Source organism: Dipodomys ordii, unplaced genomic scaffold, assembly GCF_000151885.1.
Source record: "Dipodomys ordii isolate 6190 unplaced genomic scaffold, Dord_2.0 Scaffold15, whole genome shotgun sequence".
NCBI lineage: Eukaryota > Metazoa > Chordata > Mammalia > Rodentia > Heteromyidae > Dipodomys > Dipodomys ordii.
Genome location: NW_012267231.1, coordinates 15,502,647 through 15,520,166, shown reverse-complemented (window position 1 = coordinate 15,520,166; position 17,520 = coordinate 15,502,647). Strand labels below are relative to the sequence as shown.

Sequence of the window (17,520 nt, the reverse complement as noted above, 5' to 3'; positions counted from 1 at the left end):
AAAGAGGAAAGAAGCTAAGCCAGGAGCATGAGGCCCTACGTTCAAGTCTGAGTACTGGCATTAAACACACACACACACACACACACACACACACACACACACACAACTAAGGCTGTCCGTCCCTTACAGAGGATATTTCCCAGCTATGAAAATGTTCACATAAACCATCTTGGCTCCTCCCCAGCTTGGACCACCCAGCTTGGGAGAGCAGGCGGGAGCCAGCTGGCTGTTTTAGGTTCCTGGTTAGGCCAGCCTGTGCCTGGGCCTGTTGTGTGACAGTCTACCAGAAAGCTTGAAGAGGAGGCTGGCATCCGGGCAAAGGCCAGGGCATAGGCACAAAATAGATTTAAAATAAAAAGGCCGGGCACCCATGGTTCATGCATGTAATCCTTGCTACTCAGGAGGCTGAGATCTGAGGATCACAGTTCAAAGCCAGCCCGGGCAGGAAAGGCCATGAGACTCATCTCCACTGAACCACCAAAAAACTGGAAGTAGCACTGTGGCTCAAAGTGGTGGAGCGCTAGCCCTGAGCAGAAGGAGCTCAGGGACAGCGTCCAGGCCCTGAGTTCAAGTCCCACAACTAACACTAAAGAAGAAAATACAACCCTCTCCTGGGGTTCAAACACTTGTGTTCCTGCTGTCGGCCTGAGCAGGGAAGGTGGGAGGTGGGGAGGGTTGGGGATTGTGGGGTATCAGGCTTTTTGAAGGGAGGGATGAATATTTTTTGGGGGGGACAATCTGAGCTTGTGCCCCAGCAGCCAGAGGACAGAAGCAAACACTTCACACTACCCTAGAGCAAGCACACTGTCTCCTTTTATTTGAGCCAGTCCTGGGACTCGAACTCATGGCCTCATACTCTTGCTTGACTTTTTCACTCAAGGCTGGCGCTCTACTCCTCTGGCCACACCTCCGCTTCCAACCTTTTGCTGGTTAACTGGAGAGTTCAAAGCCAAGCGCCCCTTGGCTTTATCTGCCTGGGCTGGCTTTGAACCGTGATCTCAGCCTCCTGAGTGGTTCAGATTCTAGCCACGAGCCCCGGCCTACAGTGCCTTTCAACTCCCAAGAGAACAGAATATCTCACCCCGCAGAGCCACGGTGAGCAGTTCATCTTCCCATTTCACAGCTGGGAAAACTGAGACCCCCGAGAAGACTTAGGAACAAATCACACACAGAACGCAGGCTGCTCACCTTTGTCTTTTTCTGCCCCATCCTTAGGCACAGGCGGCAGGGCCTCGCTTAGCAGTCTGTGGCCGGGCCCCCCATACCTGGTCTGGGTGAGCGATCGCACATAGGAGGAGGTCAGGCTCCCCCTGCTTCTGAGACTTAGACTGGGGGAAGGGGGCGGTGGGCGGGAGGGACCCGCGTCTGGCTCTTTCTCAGCGGTTTCTGGTGGCACGGGTGCCAGCGAGGAGGTGGACCATGTCTAGTGGAGGAGAGGCTGGGAGGGGAGAATGGAGGATGCTTCCCCACGGGTCTGGGTCACCCGGGCAACGCTGTGTGACATCACAGGTCAGGGCAGAAGCCACCCAGGGGCTGGCAGAGGCGTGGAAGCCGAAGCCCTCCCTTCTTCCTGCATCTCTCTCTCCAGCTCTGGCTGCCCAGTCAGGATCCCACCATGCCTCTCGCTGGCTGACCCTCTTCCTGGCGCAAAGAATCCTGGGATCGGGGTTCCTGGGTCCCCCATCCTCTCCCCAGCTTTGACTCTGGGAGCCTTGGGATGACTGGGACTGACTCTTTGGCCAATATTGGGGCTTGAACTCACGACCTGAGCCCTGCCCCTTAGCTTTTTCCACTCAAGGCTGGCGCTCTACCACTTGAGCCACCGCCCCACTCCTAGGGTGTGGTTCATGGCAGATGGGTCTCTCAGACCTTCCTGCCTGGGTTGGCTCCAAACCCAGGATCCTCAGACCTCAGCTGCCGGAGTTGCCGGGATTACAGGCGTGAGCCACAGAGCCTGAAGGCAGACAGGGTCTGCAAGGGCTGGGCATCCGTGTGGCTTGATTGCTCTTGCTGAGCTGAGCTGTTGCTGGCTGTGTTTGGGAGCTCAGGTGGGAGGTAGCCGGGGTCCCACGGTCAATTCATAAATCACTTTGCTAAAGAAGTGGCCCGGCTGGGGGATTACCTTTGCTTTTCAAAAATCAATAACTCGTTAACCAGGGGCTGAGGACAGAGCCGGGCATGATGCCTGCCAGCCCTGCCCCCCAGGAGGGAGGAGACGCACTCCATCTTAGCCTTCCCCCACAAGTCAAACCATCCTTCCTCTAGCTCTTGTATTTCTTTGGTCGGTTGTGAGACTTGAACTCAGGGCCTAGACTCTAGAACTGTCCCCTGAGCTCTTTCGCTAGGGCTCTACCACTTGAGCCACAGCACCACTTCCGGTTTTCTGGTGGTTCATTGGACATAAAAGAGTCTCACAGACTTTCCTGCCAGGGCTGGATTTGAACCGTGATCCTCAGATCTCAGCCTTCTGAGTAGCTTAGATGACAGATGCTAGCCACAGACGTCCGGCTTGCTTTCTGTTTCAATAAGCCATTTAGCAGGATCTGCATCCTCAAGAGACACCCCCTATCCCCGACCAGGCCTCCAGATCTGTTTTCTCTAGGATCTGCATCTCATCTCTCTGACCCCTGCCTCACAGGACACGGGTAGCTCCCCCTCAGTGAGCAGCAGGTTCTCGGCTTTGGGGCTTTTATGTCTGCCATTCTGTATGCCTAGACTGCTTTCCAGCCAGCCAAGATAACCCATAACGCATCTTCAAGATTCAAATAAGGGGTGGGTTTGGTAGCACTCGCCTGGAATCCTAGGTGCAGATCGAGAGGATCATAGTTCTAGACCAGACAGGACAAAAAGTCAACAAGTCCCCCATCTCAACAAGCAAGCAATTGTCCAGCTATCAGAGGCGTTTAAGTAGACATACTACTGTCATTTCCATTGTGTGTGTATGCACATGTGTGTGCATGTGTGTGCACATGTGTGTGCATGTGTGTGTACATGTGTGTGCATGTGTGTGTGTGTGTGTGCCGGAGTGCCGATCCTGGGGCTTGAACACATGGCCTCATGCTCTTTCTTAGCTTTTCCACTCAAGGCTTGGCACTCTACCCCTTGAGCCACACACCTCTATTTCCGGCTTTTTGTTAGTCCAATGGAAATAAGAGCCTCAGACTCCCCCACCCCCACCCCCTGTGCCCCCAGGCTGGCTTTGAACCACAATCCTCAGATGTCCACCTCTGAGTTGCTGGGATTACAGGTGTGAGCCATAGGTGGCCTGGCTCATTCAAAGATGAGAGGACCTAAGTAGAATCAGCAGCAGAAGAGGCCAGCTTTCCATGTGGAATGCTGAACTGCTCTTTTTGTGGTTGTTGGTGGTGGTCATGGGGCTTGAACTCTGGGCTTGGGCGCTGTCCCTGAGCTCTTCAGCTCAAGGTGAGCGCTTTACTGCTTGAGCCACAGCACCACTTCCGGTTTTCTGGTGGTTTATTGGAGATAAAAGTCTCAGGGACTTTTCCTGTCCCCAGCTGGCTTTAAACTTTGATCCTCAGATCTCTGCCTCCTGAGTAGCTAGGATGACAGGGGTGAGCCACCAGTGCCCAGCTTGGAATGCTCTTTTAAAGTAACACCCTTCCTCTCTGGAGTGTTGGGGTACGGGGTAGGGGGGTGCTAAGGTACGAGGTGGGTAGCCCTGAACCTTGCCTCCAGCCAGAGCCTGTGGATGGGCTCTGTGGCCAGGATGAAGGAGCCCATCTAAGGGGCTCTGGTTACAGGAACCTGCTTACTCAGCCCCCCCTGGGTCTGGGGGCCTCTGTCTCCCAGCCTCCATACCCAGCGCCGGCCAGCCTGGACCCCGCCACCCGAGCAGAGAGCGGAGCCTCTGGCCCTAATCTTGTTTGAGGCCATGAAATCGCATTTGCAGAGTATTAATGCAGCCCAGTCGCCCCGCCTGTCTCCTGGAAGAGAGAAGAGAGCCTGGAAAGCAATCTCGCAGGAACACCAGCCGACAGAAAGCAATTATGCTTTTAGTGGGAGATTAAAATAATATCCAAACCCCGATAAAAATCCACTGCCACTGAGGGAAAGCCTCAGCTCTGATTCATACACACAAAAAAAGAGAGAGAGAGAGACTTGGGGGGGCAAATTTCCTGCTGTGGGGTGGGGGTGGGGGGTCTGCATGGCTGGGTCCTCAACGGGCCTCAGTTTACCATGTCCACTCAAGTTTACCAAAGAAGCCACACTTGCCAGGCCTCAGTGCTCACGCCTGTAATCCCAGCTACTCAGGACGCTGCCATCGATCTGAGGATTGCGATTCAAAGCCAGCCCCGGGGAAGGAAAGTCTGTGAGACTCTTACCTCCAATGAACCAACAGAGAGACCGAAGTGGAGGTGTGGCTCAAGTGGTAGAGCACCAGCTTTGGCTCAGGGCAACTTCACCCCCCTATAGGGGGCAGCAGAGAGCTCAGAACGCCCAAGTACCAAAAATAGCACCTACCAGCCATTCCCTACAATGTTCTCCCGTCCTGCTAGTCCCTAACACACCTACATCCCATCTCTTGACCTAGTTCCTCTGTCCATTCTCTGTCATCCTGCTGGATCCCACCTAACCTGAGGCAGGTTAATGTACTCTGGAACCTCCCACCCTCTTCCTCACCTGAGCCTGTCCTGTCAGTAGGCCCCACTCTGCCCACTGTACAGATAAGAGGTGTGAGGCCCAGGGAGGTAAGGTACACACCCACCCCCATGCAACTGGGGAACCAGGTCCTAAGCCAACGTTTCCTGATTCCTAGTCAGAGATGTTTTCCTACCCAGCTTGCCTACAGTCAGCTTAGAAAGTCATTGCACGCAGCTTCTCCTATTTTCTTCCGTTGTCCACCTGGACAGCACCCCAAGGCCAGGCGTACAGCCACCTAATTTACTGTTTGGGAGAATGAATGGATGGATGGATGAGAGAGTGAGTGGATGGATGCATGCATGGATGCATGGATGGCAGATGGATGCATAGATCAATGGATGCATGCATGCATAGATGGGTAGATACACGTACGGATGGATGGGTGCAGGAATAGATGAGTAAATAGATAGATGGACAAATGGATGGGGTGGATGGATGAATGGATGGGTGGATGGATGGGTGTATGAATGGATGGATGGATGGATAGATACATGTACAGATGGATGGGTGCAGGAATAGATAAGTAAATGGATAGATGGACAAATGGATAGATGGATGGATGGGTGGATGGATGGATGGGTAGATGGATGAATGTATGTATGTATGTATAGATGGATGGATGGATGGATGGATGGATGGGTAGATGGATGGGTGGGTGGGTGGATGGATGGATGGGTGGATAGAGAATGGATGGATGGATAGGTAGATGAATGAATGGATGGATGGAGTGTGGATGGATGGATGTGTGGATAGATGAATGGGTGAGAAGATGGATAGATGGATGGATGCATGGATGGACAGATGGATGCATAGATAAATGGATGCATGCATGGATGAATGGGTAGATACATGGATGGATGGATGGGTGCAAGAATGGATAAGTAAATGGATGGATGGACAAATGGATGGATGGTTAGATGGATGGATGGATGAGTAGATGGATGAATGTATGTATGGATGGATGGGTGGATGAATGGATGGATGGATGGATGGAGTGTGGATGGATGGATGTGTGGATGGATGAATGGGTGAGTGGATGGATGGGTGGATGGTAGATAGATGGGTGGATGGATGAATGGATAAAGGTCACGCTTTGTCAAGGGGGGTTGGACCATGGTAGAGCTTGCTGCGGGGTGCAAACGTGGCCTCTTCCATCTTTCCTGAGCAGGAAGCTGTTCCCAGCAGGTTTGGCCCAAACCCTGGGACCCCGTAGATCCAGCCCAGGCTGGGGGTGACTGGCTGACTCAGGGGACAGAACTGGGGCAGGTGACTGAGATTGTCACCCTGCCTGGTATTACAGATGGTTTCACATGGTCTCAGCTCATACATCACTCCTGCGCTGTCCCTGAGCCTGTCCCTGAGTGGAGATTTCACATTTCCACTCCTGGCTGGAGGGGGGGGGGCACACCAGTGGTCCTCTCTGTCTCTCCTGTGCCGTGCACACTCACGCTCGCCCACAGAGGCGGGATGAGTCAGTCTGGCCGGCTGGGGTGGGGGAGGGGGGAGCTGGCCATCTGCTGTGTTCCCTTGTGACAATCTGCTAATGGAGCCACTTCTCATGCTCACACCCCACGGGCCCAGCGTGTAGCCCCGAGACAGTGGACGCTCAGTGTTCCCAGGGGACGCTCGGCAACGCGATTTTCTAAGGTGCAGGGCCTGAGCCCCAGGCCTTTTGTGCCACCCAGACTTTCTGAGACAACCCTGCGCCTGCGTTCATCACGCACGGGGTGGACGTCTTAATGTAACCTTCCCAGCAAGAGGAGGAGGAGGGCGCCAGCCCGGCACGGGTGGCTCACGCCTGTCATCCCAGCCACCCAGGAGGCTGCGATCTGAGGATCGTAGCTTGAGGCCAGCCCAGGTTGGAAAAGTCCATGAGACGCTTATCTCCAATGAACCAGCAAAAAAAAAGCTAAATGTGGTGATGCGGCTCAAGTGGTAGAGCACCAGCCTCAAGCAAATAAAACCATCAGGGACAATGCCCAGGCCCTGATGTTCAAGCCCCAGGGCTGGCACAAAGAAAGAGCCTCATCTGCTCTGGGATCCCTCATCCCTGTGCATTTGTGGAGATCTCCCCTAAGCCATTTGCACCCCCCAAGTCCCTTCCCAACACCGGCCTGAGAGAGTCCAAGGTAGGGGCACATCCAGGACCCCTGGGCTGTCCTGGGGGGTGGGCAGGGGGCGGGAAGTACCCTCCTCCACTCCACCTTTCCTGGGGCGGGTGAGTGCTGAATCCCCACCCCTCTCCTGGAGAGCTTGGTGTATGTGTGTGTGTGTGACAGCTTCTGAGAATACCCTGACAGCGCCTTTGTTCCCTAGAAATGAAAGAAAATGGAGCTACAAAGAGAGACCCGGCCGGGCGGTTAGTGGGGGCCCAGCTGCCTGGGGCAGAGTATGTTTAAACTAGAGGCCCTTGTCACCAGAGCAGCACCCCCCCTCCGTGTCCCGCCCCCCCTTCTCCGGGGGAGGGGGGCCCCTGTGTGATTGCTGTTACTCAGGGAAAGAAAAAAAGCTCTTTGAAATAGTGGCGAGGGGGGCGGAAATCAATGGAAATGGATAGAGAAACGTAGGGAAGCGATCTGCGCCCGTGTGTGCGCATAGGTGCATGTGCATGCGCGTAATTGTGTGTGTGTGTGTGTGTGTGTGTGTGTAACAGAAGCCACCCCCCCCCCCCGTGTGGACCAAGCAGGCCAGCCCGGGCTCCTGGCTGTAAAGGTTGGGGGCTGGGCACTGTGGGCACGCGCCTGTGGAGGGGGCTGGCGGCTGGGGGAGGGGGGCGGCTGGGGGGGAGGGGATACAGACCTCCAGTTAAGAGAGAGATTAATATATTCAATCTGCTCGGGGTAATTGAGGGAACAATTGGAGTGTTTTTTTCTAAAGCCCATAAAAGCTCCCCATTTAAGCAGGAGAAAGCCCTGCCTTGGGGGTCCTCTGGTATTTGAGTGGGTGGGGGAGGCGGAGGTGGGCAGCTCTGGGTGTGTGGGGGGGAGCCAGTGCCTAGGACTGGGGTGTTACATGGGGGGGGACGTGCCCTCATTTTCCTCCCTGGGCCTCTGAGGCCCACTCCCAGCCTCCTCCCTTAGCCTCCACCACCCTTAGGCCAGGAGCCATCCAGGCTGGAGGGCTTGGCACGGAGGGGAAGGGGCAACGGCCAGCGAGGTGTCCAGCTCCCCCCGCCAGGCTAGTCGGGGTCCCCCCCCTTGAGAATCCAAAGGGCACTGGAAAGCAGGAGTTGATTAAATCAGCCCTGTTGCGTGGCCCAGGCTCCTGGGCCGTGGCGGGCCATGAACGTGCCCACCATGAGAAAGAGGGGGAAGTGGCTGGCCACCAAGCTGGGGGGGGAGCCCCAGCTAGGATCCAGGACCCCGGGACAGACAGGAGGTGGGGGGGGCAACAGGGAGGAACAAAGGGACAGGAATCCAGCCACAGAAGCCCAAGGGACAGAGGGCAGAGGGGACATCAGGCCGGTAAGAAGCGCGCCATGGCGGCTCTCCATCCATTTCTCCTTCTGCAGCCTGTGGCTGCCAAAGCCACGAGCCACGGGCTGCCCGCCAGCTGCCAAGGATTTGGTGATTGCTTTAATGGCCCCCTCTCTCTCTCTCTGCCTTTCTTCCCCCACCCCCCCCCAGGGGCCAAAAAATAAAAAGAGTATGTTTTAAATGGAAAGAATTAAAAAAAAATTGAAAGCGCCATTTAAAAGGCTCCTGGGACACAAAAACCATTTTCATGAAACAAAACTGTGATTGTCTGGAAAGAGGTAATTGGGGAGAATCCAGCCCTCTCCTCCTCCTGCCTGTACCCCCCAAAAGCTGTGGGTGGGTGGGGGGAAGAAGCCAGGTGGGGAGCCCTCTTGTGGTGACTGTACCCCTACAGTGACCCCGAGACCTCCCAGCATGGCATTGCCAAGCCCAGGCTTCCGGAAGCCAGCGACCCTCTCATGGTGGATCCCTCATGGCTCTCGAGGCTGCAGCGGCTCCAGGCGTCCCAACCCCCATCCCATTTGTCCTCATAGCGGCTCAGGCACCACCTAAACCTCAGGGACCACCCCTGCTGGTCGGATCACTGCCTTCACATTGTGCAAGGAAGAACAGAGCTGCCAGAGGGGGGGAGGTGGACATCAGCAGGTATGGGCTGAGGACGGGGGAGTCTCCATAATCTCTCCACAAGGGGCTCAGGGTCTGGGGGACCCGGAGCCCCAAGATTAAGGGTCCTGCTGCTGTCTGAGCTGTTGGACCCATTGTCTCCCTTTGTGGGGCAGGGACTTGGGGCTGACAGATGTGGGTGGCCAAGACCATCCATGCTGGAAGTGTTTGGGGGTCAGTCTCCTCTTTACTCCTCCCCACAGCCCCCCCATAAGAAGGACTCAAGAGCTGGAGCACTGGCGATAACCACTCAGAGTCACATTAGGGCTCAGCCATCCAGACCGGAAGTTCAAGTTCACACTGAGCCTTGGCTCCCACTGGGGTTTGAACTTAAGGTTTCACACTTGCTCGGCAGGTGCTGTACCACTTGAGCCACACCTTCAGTCCTCCCTGTTCTGTGTGTGTGTGTATGTGTGTGTGTGGAGCCGCAGCTCCACTTCCAGCCCTTTGGTGATGAACTGGAGTCTCACGGACCTGCCCGCCCAGGCTGGCTTTGAACCAGCGATCCTCAGATCTCAGCCTCCTGAGTAGCCAGGACGGCAGGCGTGAGCCCTGACGGCCGGCTCCCTGCTCAATCTTGAGCATCCTGGCCATTGTGTCTCCAGTCTCCTGCACCCCCACATCCGCCCCGGAAACCCCCATCTGGCCCTGCATCGGTTCTGGTTATAAATAAGACCGCACAGTACGCAGATGGCAGAGAACAAGGCGTCCGCCTGCAGCGGGAGTCGTCAATCACAGAGACGGGATTGCTTCCACACCTGGGGTTGCCTGGCCTGAGCGATCTCTTGGAAAGGGTGAACCCCGTGCTTGGAAGGCTTCCTGGAGGAGGAGATCCTGAGCTGTCTGCATCCGGGGAACCCAGACATCCATTCCTGGACGTGAACCCGATAAAGCTGAAGTTGGAGTTCAGCCCAGGCAGATGGAGTTTCTGGTCTCCACCTCCCCTCCCCCACCCCTTCCAGATCTTTCTCCTCATCTGCAACCAAGACCCAAAGAGGGGAGGGGGGGATGGGTCCACAGGAGGAGGGCACTTTCGGGGGGGGGTTCCCTGTATTCTCTAGGGAGCCCAAACACAGGCCACGGGGCCATGGGGCAGTGGGGTCGGCAGGGACTGAGTCTCTCTGATGGCAAGTGTACCCTCTGATTCATTCTTTGCTCCTGCATTTCTGATGGGGCTGTGATTACAGGCACACACACACACACACACACACACACACACACACATGTGCACACCATACACGCACACACACCCCTGGAGGGAACCGATTTTCCTCTCCCTCGAAAACCATTTTCTTGTCGCGGTGGAAGCAGACACCTGACACTTTCAGAGAGAGAGCCGCGCAGAGATGATGATTCTAAATAACAGAAATTAGAGCGGCCCGGGTCGCTGTGGCCACGATGCCCGCCCCTTCCCCCCTCCCGTCCTTCCCACCCCCTCTTTCTCTCTCTCTTTTTCTGTCCTCTTTCTCTCCCAGACATTCCAGATCGCAGCTCAATGCATGTTGAAGAACGGGCGCGCGGGGAGAGCTGTCCCTCAGCTCTGTTCCTCTGCTGTCATAGGAGGGGGTGGGTGGCGCTCCGCAGCCAGCAGTCCCCGGAGACCGACTGTCACCTAGGAGCCCAGGGACCAGTGATCTCATTCACTAGCTCAGGACAGGGAGGGGTGTTGGAAACGTGCGTCAGAGCCAGCCAGCTGCTCAGGAGGCTGAGCTGTTGGATGGATTCCAGCTCAAGTCAGTTCCAGGGCAGGAAAGTCTGTGAGATTCTTATCTCCAATGAGCCAGCAAAAAGCCACAAGTAGAGGAGGTGTGGCTCAAGTGGTAGAGCGCCAACTTTGAATGGAAAAGCTCTAGGACAGCGCCCAGGCCCTGAGTTCAAATCCCAGTACAGGGACATACACACACACCACACACATACACACCCCGCTTCCTGCCATCTTGGAACCAGGCTTGTGTCTTGCATTTAAAGACTGACCTGGGTCAAGGGAGGCCCCCAGGAAATGTTCATGTTAAATAGAACTTAACATCCCCGTGCCTCAGTTTCTCCATCGATGAAATGGGTTGCTGCCCATGGCTGGGAGATGGACGGGATGCCCGGAGGAGGGAAACCATCTTTCAGCGTGGGTCAGGACTGGGTGCCTTCTTACCTGGGCTTGGGGTGGCCAGGATCCTGGCTCAGGGCTGAGCCTCTGCTGGTCATCTTGGGAGCTGGGTGGGGCCTGAGCTGGGCAGGAAGCCTCTACCTCATGGTCTGTTGGAGCTTTCCTCGAAACCTGGAGAGGATGGTGGTTCATTGGAGATCAGAGTCTCACAGACTTTTACTTGCCCCCTGGCTGGCTTTGAACTGCGATCCTCAGATCTCAGCCTCCTGAGTAGCTGGGATGACAGGCGTGAGCGCCGGTGCTCGGCTCTTCTGCCTTCTACACTGGGGCTCCCAGGCTCCCCCTCACCCCTCCACGCATGCCGTGGCTGTACCACGGGCTAGCTGGGCCCCACCTGAGCCCTGGGGCTCTGGGGCTGGGCCCGGTGCTCGTGGAAGGCCACACTGTAGGACAGCGCCCCGCAGTGCCGTGCGCTGGGGTCCTGGCTGGCCCGGAGCAGGGACAGGTTGCCGTGGTAACGGTAGAGATCCTCGTGCTGCTGGGCGGCCGGGTTCATGCGGGGCTGGTCGGGGCGCGGGTAGATGGGGAAGATGGCCTCTCCTACTCTCCGGGGTGCCCCTCCCAAGCCCCCTCCGTCCAGCCGCAGGGCCTCGACACGCAGCCGTGCGTCATGCTGGCCGTCATTTTTGCAGAACCCTGCGTGGGGAGATGGGGGTGTTAATACAACACTTGGGGTTCCTTCCACCTCGGGGGGCCTTGGGGCGGTCGGGACCGGCTAGCTTTGTGTGCCTATGGTTGTGCTGGTCCTGGGGCTTGAACTCAGGGCCTGGGTGCTGTCCGTTAGCTTTTTCCACTCACAGCCCCATGCCTGGCTTTTTTTTGGGGGGGGGGTTGGGGGTTTATTGGGGATAAGAGTCTCAGGGGATTTTCCTGGGTTGGCTTCCTACCGATCTCAGTCTCCCGGAGTGGCTGGGATTACAGGCGTGAGCACCGGCATTGGGCCACACCAGCCTTCCGTGGCCTCCTCACTCAGTTCTGGGTGACAGCATCCTGTGTTCACCCTGGAGGGAGCGGAACTGGGGCCTCCGGACCCTGGTTTGTGAGCCTCACACAAGCAGAGCCCCTCTGATTCTCCCAGATCACACCCCAAGGCCCATCAGGGGTCAGGGCCGAGGTCCCCAGGCTCCCCCCGACGTCCCCTCGTTTGGTATACCTTTGGGCAAAGTGAAGGTAAACTTGTTCCTGCTGAGGGCCAGGCTCTGTCCAGGATCCTGCTGCTCCAGGACCTCGGTGACCACTGAGCAGGCTGGGAGAGGGTCCCCGTCGTTCACCTGCAGCCGCACCCCGGCCCCAGAGCAGGCCTGCAGGGGGTTCTCCACGGAGAGCCGCAGGGCGTACCTGCCCTCCTCGTTAAAGCCCACGCTCAGGACCTCGAACTCCAGGTCCAAGGTCTTCTCCTCCACTTTTAGCCTCTGAGCTGCCAGCGATGCTGGGAGCCAGGGCTCTGGCCCGGTGAAGGTCATGGTCAAGGTCAAGGAGGGATTTCCCAGGCTGAGCACTGCCTCTCGGGCCCACAGTCCCAGTTTGGGACTAAAGTCTGGGTGCTTGAGGCCACACCCCCCACCATTCTCTGTTTGTTTGAGAAACCAAGTAACAAGGAAGTTGGGCCTGGCTTAGGATACAAAGGCAGACGGCCAGGAATCCCTCCCACGGCCTTTTAGCATTTATTCCTATAATAAACATTTATTGAGCATCTACTGTGTGCTCAGTTGTGTGTGTGTGTGTGAGTGTGTGTGTGTGTGTGTATACTAAGGCTTGACTCAGGGCCTGGGTGCTGTTCATGAGCTTTTGTGCTTAAAGTTGAGGCTCTACCACTTGAGCCACAGCTCCACGTTCATTTTTTTTTTTTTTGGTACTTTGGGGGAATAGGATTCTCAAGGACTTTCCTGCCCAGGCTGGCTTTGAATTGTGATCCTCAGATCTCAGCCTCCTGAGTAGCTGGGATCATGGGCATGAGCCACCGGTGCCCGGCTCCGTGAGACTCTTATCTCCAATGAACCACCAGAAAACTGGAAGTGGTGCTGTGGCTCAAGTGGGAGAGTGCTAGCCTTGAGCAAAAGAAGCTCAGGGACAGTGCCCAAGCCCTGAGTTCAAGCCCCAGGACTGACCAAAAATAAACCCCAAACAATAAACAAAAACTGTAACAGGCACCAGAATGGAAAGAAAGACTAATAGACAGACAGGCACACAGAGGCCCAGGAGACGGACAGACAGACAGAATCTGAGGGGGCAGGCTGTACCCCGTTCTCATTAGGTGCTGGGCTGAAAGTTGTGGTCATGGGCTGGCATTAGTTTTAGGGGCTCCCCAGCCCCAGCATAGAGCAGCAGCGTTAGGACTCAAGGAAGCGGGGGTTGTGGGGGAAAAGGTGGGAGCAGAGTCCAGCGCTGTGTGTGTAGGAGGATGGGGTGCAGGACTGGGTCACTGAGTGACCCCGTCCAGTCACGTGACCTCTCTGACTGTGACGGAGGGCTGGTGCAGCAGGCCTCCTCCCGGCTTCCGATCTGCTCTTAGCTCAGTCTCTGTCTCTACGGCTAACTTACTGCTCTTTTTTTTTGGTATGTAATTCGTGAGCTTTGCCTCAGAGCCCAAAATGGCTTCTCAAGACCAGCCGTTAGGACTGCATCTCAGTCAGCTGGAAAGGGCCAAGAAAACACTCACGTTTCTTTTTTGTTGTGGATGGGAGGGAGGACAGCACCAGGTCTTGAACTCAAGAGCCTGGTGCTCGCAGGGATGATACTCTACTACTTGAGCCAGACCTCCAGCCTTCCTTTTTGCTGATAAATTAGAGGTGGAGCCTCACAGATGTTCCTAGCTAGCGTTGAACCTCCATTCTCCAAAATCTTAATTTCTTGAATGGTTAGTATTTTACAAGTGTAAGCCACTGTCATCAATGCCTTTATTTATTAATTTTTTTTAGAATACATGTTCTTTTTTTCCATCTTGCTGGTTAATATTTAATATTTAGTCTTGGGCTACTCACATGCAATGTAAATTGTTGTTTTGGTGCCAATCTTGGGGCTTGAGCTTAGGCCCTGGATGCTGTCTCTTATTTAGCTTGTTTGCTCAAGGCTAGCACTCTACCGCTTGAGCCACAGCTTCACTTCTGGCTTCTTTTTTTTGGAGGGGGGGGGATGCTTAATTGGAGATAAGAGAGTCTCACCCGAATCTCCAGCCTGGGCAGGAAAGTCTGTGAGACTCTTATCTCCAATTAAGCACCCACCAAAAATAAAGCCAGAAATGGTACTGTGGCTCACGCGGTAGAGTGTTAGCCTTGACCAAGCTCAGGGACAGAGGCTCAGGAGTTCAAGCTCAAGAAAAGAAAGAGAGAGAGGCAGACTGAGAGGGAAAGAGGAAGAAGAAAGAGAAGGAAGAGGAGGAGGAGGAAAAAGAGGAGGAGGAGGAAGAAGAGGAGGAGAAGGAGGAGGAGGAGGAGGAAGAGAAGGAGAAAGAGGAGGAGGAGGAGGAGGAGGAGGAGGAGAAGGAGGGAAGGCAGGAAGGTAGGAAGGCCCAGGCCCAGTACCTCTGTCTTTACTGTGAGGAGAGGAAGAGGCAGTCCTGGAGAGGCCCTGGAATCCAGGCCTCAGGGAAGCCCCCCCCCCCCCCTCCCTCACAGTACAGAGCACACCTGCCACCCTCCCTCCCCTCACAGTACAGAGCACCCCTGCCCTCCCTCCCCCCCCTCAGGGCTCTTTAGCTGGTGTCCACAGGGTACCCGATGGGTTATTAAAAGCTGAGCTGGTGGCTGGATTGGGGACCATTCATCAGGCCCCAGGCCCCCCTGGGAGTGATGGATGGTGACAAATGAGGGGAGGGGGGTTCCCTGGGCCACACTATCCCCAGCACAGCTGGGAAAGCCAGCCATCAAAGCTCACCGGCTTCTCCCCACCGAGGTGACTCAGAGGACCAAAGTGATCAAGTTTCTCTGGCAAATGGCCGCCCCTGTGGCTGTGAGGGGCCCAGCCCTGTGGGCTGGAGCTGCAGAGAAAGGGGAGGGGTGGGTTGTTCACAGATGCTGGGACCCCAGACGGGGGGGGGGGGGGGGGGGGGGGCCGAACAGGGGGAGTGGAGCTGGAGTGCCTTTTAACGCAAGTGCTGGGCCATCTCTGGGCCTGAGATCCCAACCCAGGCCCTTGGCTCCACTCAGAGGAGGAAGCCCAGCTGTGGGGGAGCGTCCAGAGTGTCCCCCCATCCCCGTGTGACCGGTAAAGGACAGGGAGGGGACAGCCTGGACAGGCATTGGGGAGGGTGGGCAGGTGGGAAAAGGCTGAGTGAACTACCTACCCTAAAGCAGAGCTGCTGCCTGGAACAGCGATCCTCCGGATTACCAGGGAAGAATGGGAGCTCACAGGACAGGGTGGTGTAGGATCTCCTGGGAGCCTGGCCCCAGTGTTTGTGGGTAAGAGGGTGATGGAGAGCCCAGCTCCATGGCCCAAGTCTGGTCCGGCACCATTTTGGGGCCACATGGGGCAAACATGCTGGCCGGGGAGCGTCCAGGCCTCCGACAGCCGGGCCGTCGCCATGGGCTTTGGGCCAGGACAATTCTCTGTTTTGTCTTTTCTTGTGCCACTACTGAGGCTTGAACGTGGGGCCTGGGCGTTGTCCCCGAGATTCTTTTCACTCAAGGTTGGCGCCCTACCACTTGAACCATACCTCCGTTTTCTGGGTTTTTTTTTGCTGGTTCGCTGTTGATAAGAGTCTCAAGAACGCTTCTGCTCAGGCTGGCTTCAAACTTCAATCCTCAGATCTTGGCCTCCTGAGTAGCCCAGAGGTCAGGCCTGAGCCACCGGTGCCAGGCTGAGTTTGATTTAAACAGCTGGGGGGCTGGAGGGGAGGCGGGAAGGGGGAGAGATTGAAGCTCTAGGGGTTCCTGGAATGGCTGATGTCCAAGGGAACGTTCCTGAAGCTTGGGGTGCTGTCCTCCACCCTCATTCCTTCCTGTCTGCTCTTAGCGCCTTCTAAACCTAGCACTTTGCCCTTTGAAGATTTTGATAACTGTAGATGGGCGCTCAGGCCTCCGTCCCTGGACGCAAACATTCCTCAGGTTTAATCAGCTTGAACAAGAAAAACAGACAGAGGAAGGAAGCCCCGGCCACAAGCATTCCAGGGCCAGCTGGGGCCCAAAGAGAGGGCAGCGCCGGCCCTGGGGGGGCCCACGCGACTGAGGGCCTTCCCCCAGCCAGCGCCACAGGTGTCTGGGGACCCCATCCGCACCTCGTGGGCAGGGGCCTGGATGCCCTCAGGATCTTTGCATCACTCAGGGCCTGGGCACTGTCTCTGAGTTTTTGTGCTCATGGCTAATGCTCTACCACTTGAGCCACCGCTCCACTTCCAGTTTTCTGGTGGTTCCTCGGGGATCAGAGAGAGCCTCCGATCTCAGATCTCTGGGAGTAGCTGGGATTACAGGCGTGGCCAACGGCGCTCAGCTGATCTCCATTATCTTAATGGTTCAGAAGCCGCCATAACCCTTCTCGGCTTTTCCATCTTCTACCTGGGCAGAGAGGAGGAGCCGGTGGCTTTGTGTCTCTGCCTTGGTTGGCAACTGGTGCCCAGGGCAGGACAGGGCAGGGCAGGGCTGGCGATGGAAAGGCTGGGCTGTGGGAGGAAGCCAGCCAGCTTGCCTGAGCTTGGGCCCTGTGGCCTTGACAGAGCTCTTTTTCTCTTTTCTGGATCCTGATTCCATCTCTGGGGCACTCAGCCCACAGATTCTTCTACTGTGGGTTCACCACCCAGGCCCTCACCCCCTCGCTTCAGTGACTTCATGTCTAGAGAATGTGGGGCCAACACCCCCAGACATTTATATCTAGATCAAAGCCACAGGGCTTGGCTAGCTCCTAGCACCTTATCGGAAGGGATAAGAGCAGCCATGGCTGACTGTGGGTGCAGTCAGGGTACCCCCGAGGCTCCAGCCTGATACCAGGCCTCAGTGCTGAAGCCTGAAGCTAGGGACCAGAACAGCGCCGGGCTCCCACTTGCACATGGATATGAGGAAGGCCAACTGGTCAGACCATAAGCTGGACCGGAGGCTTAACTAGGGAAATAAAGATGCCGAGATACCCTCCTCAAGAATGGCACGGGGCCTGCGGAGTCTGGGCTTGCCTTTGGGGACTGAGTCATCCTTACCAGAAGAGGCGGAGGCCAGCCCGGCCTCCCAGAACGGAGCCTGGAGAGTGGAGGCTCTTGGGAAAGAATAACATGAATGACATGCAAAGGTTCAGAGGAGCAAAAAGGAAACAGGGAACATTCAGCCTTCCTGGGGGGAAGTGTAGGGGAGAGGGGGGGAATCACAGAGGGCCGGGGCCCAGTGAGGACCAGGAAGGAGGGAGTGAGGCACCTCTCCATCCGGGCACACAGGAGGCTGAGTCTGGAGGATGGTAACTGCAAGGAAACTGGCTCAAGAAAGAAAGAAAAATAAGGAGCCGGGTGTTGGGGTGGCTCGCGCCTGTCATCCTAGCTACTCAGGAGGCTGAGATCTGAGGATCGCGGTTGGAAGCCAGGCCAGGCAGGAAAGTCTGTGAGACTCTGATCTCCAATGAAAAAAGAAAAAGCCAAGGATGGAG

General features: G+C 56.2%; 1 protein-coding gene across 1 annotated transcript in view; it reads right to left on the bottom strand.

Annotated features, from left to right (window-relative positions):
* Ccdc33 (coiled-coil domain containing 33) overlaps window positions 1–12,425 on the bottom strand; it is a 60,962-nt gene extending 48,537 nt beyond the window's left edge. Inside the window, exons 1-3 of the mRNA XM_013011923.1 lie at window positions 12,116–12,425; window positions 11,297–11,598; window positions 10,933–11,073 (exon numbers count right to left, since the gene is read on the bottom strand). Of these exons, the coding sequence (XP_012867377.1) occupies window positions 10,933–11,073; window positions 11,297–11,598; window positions 12,116–12,425 (753 nt within the window). The remainder of the gene's footprint in view (window positions 1–10,932; window positions 11,074–11,296; window positions 11,599–12,115) is intronic.
* Window positions 12,426–17,520: the final 5,095 nt, after the last annotated feature.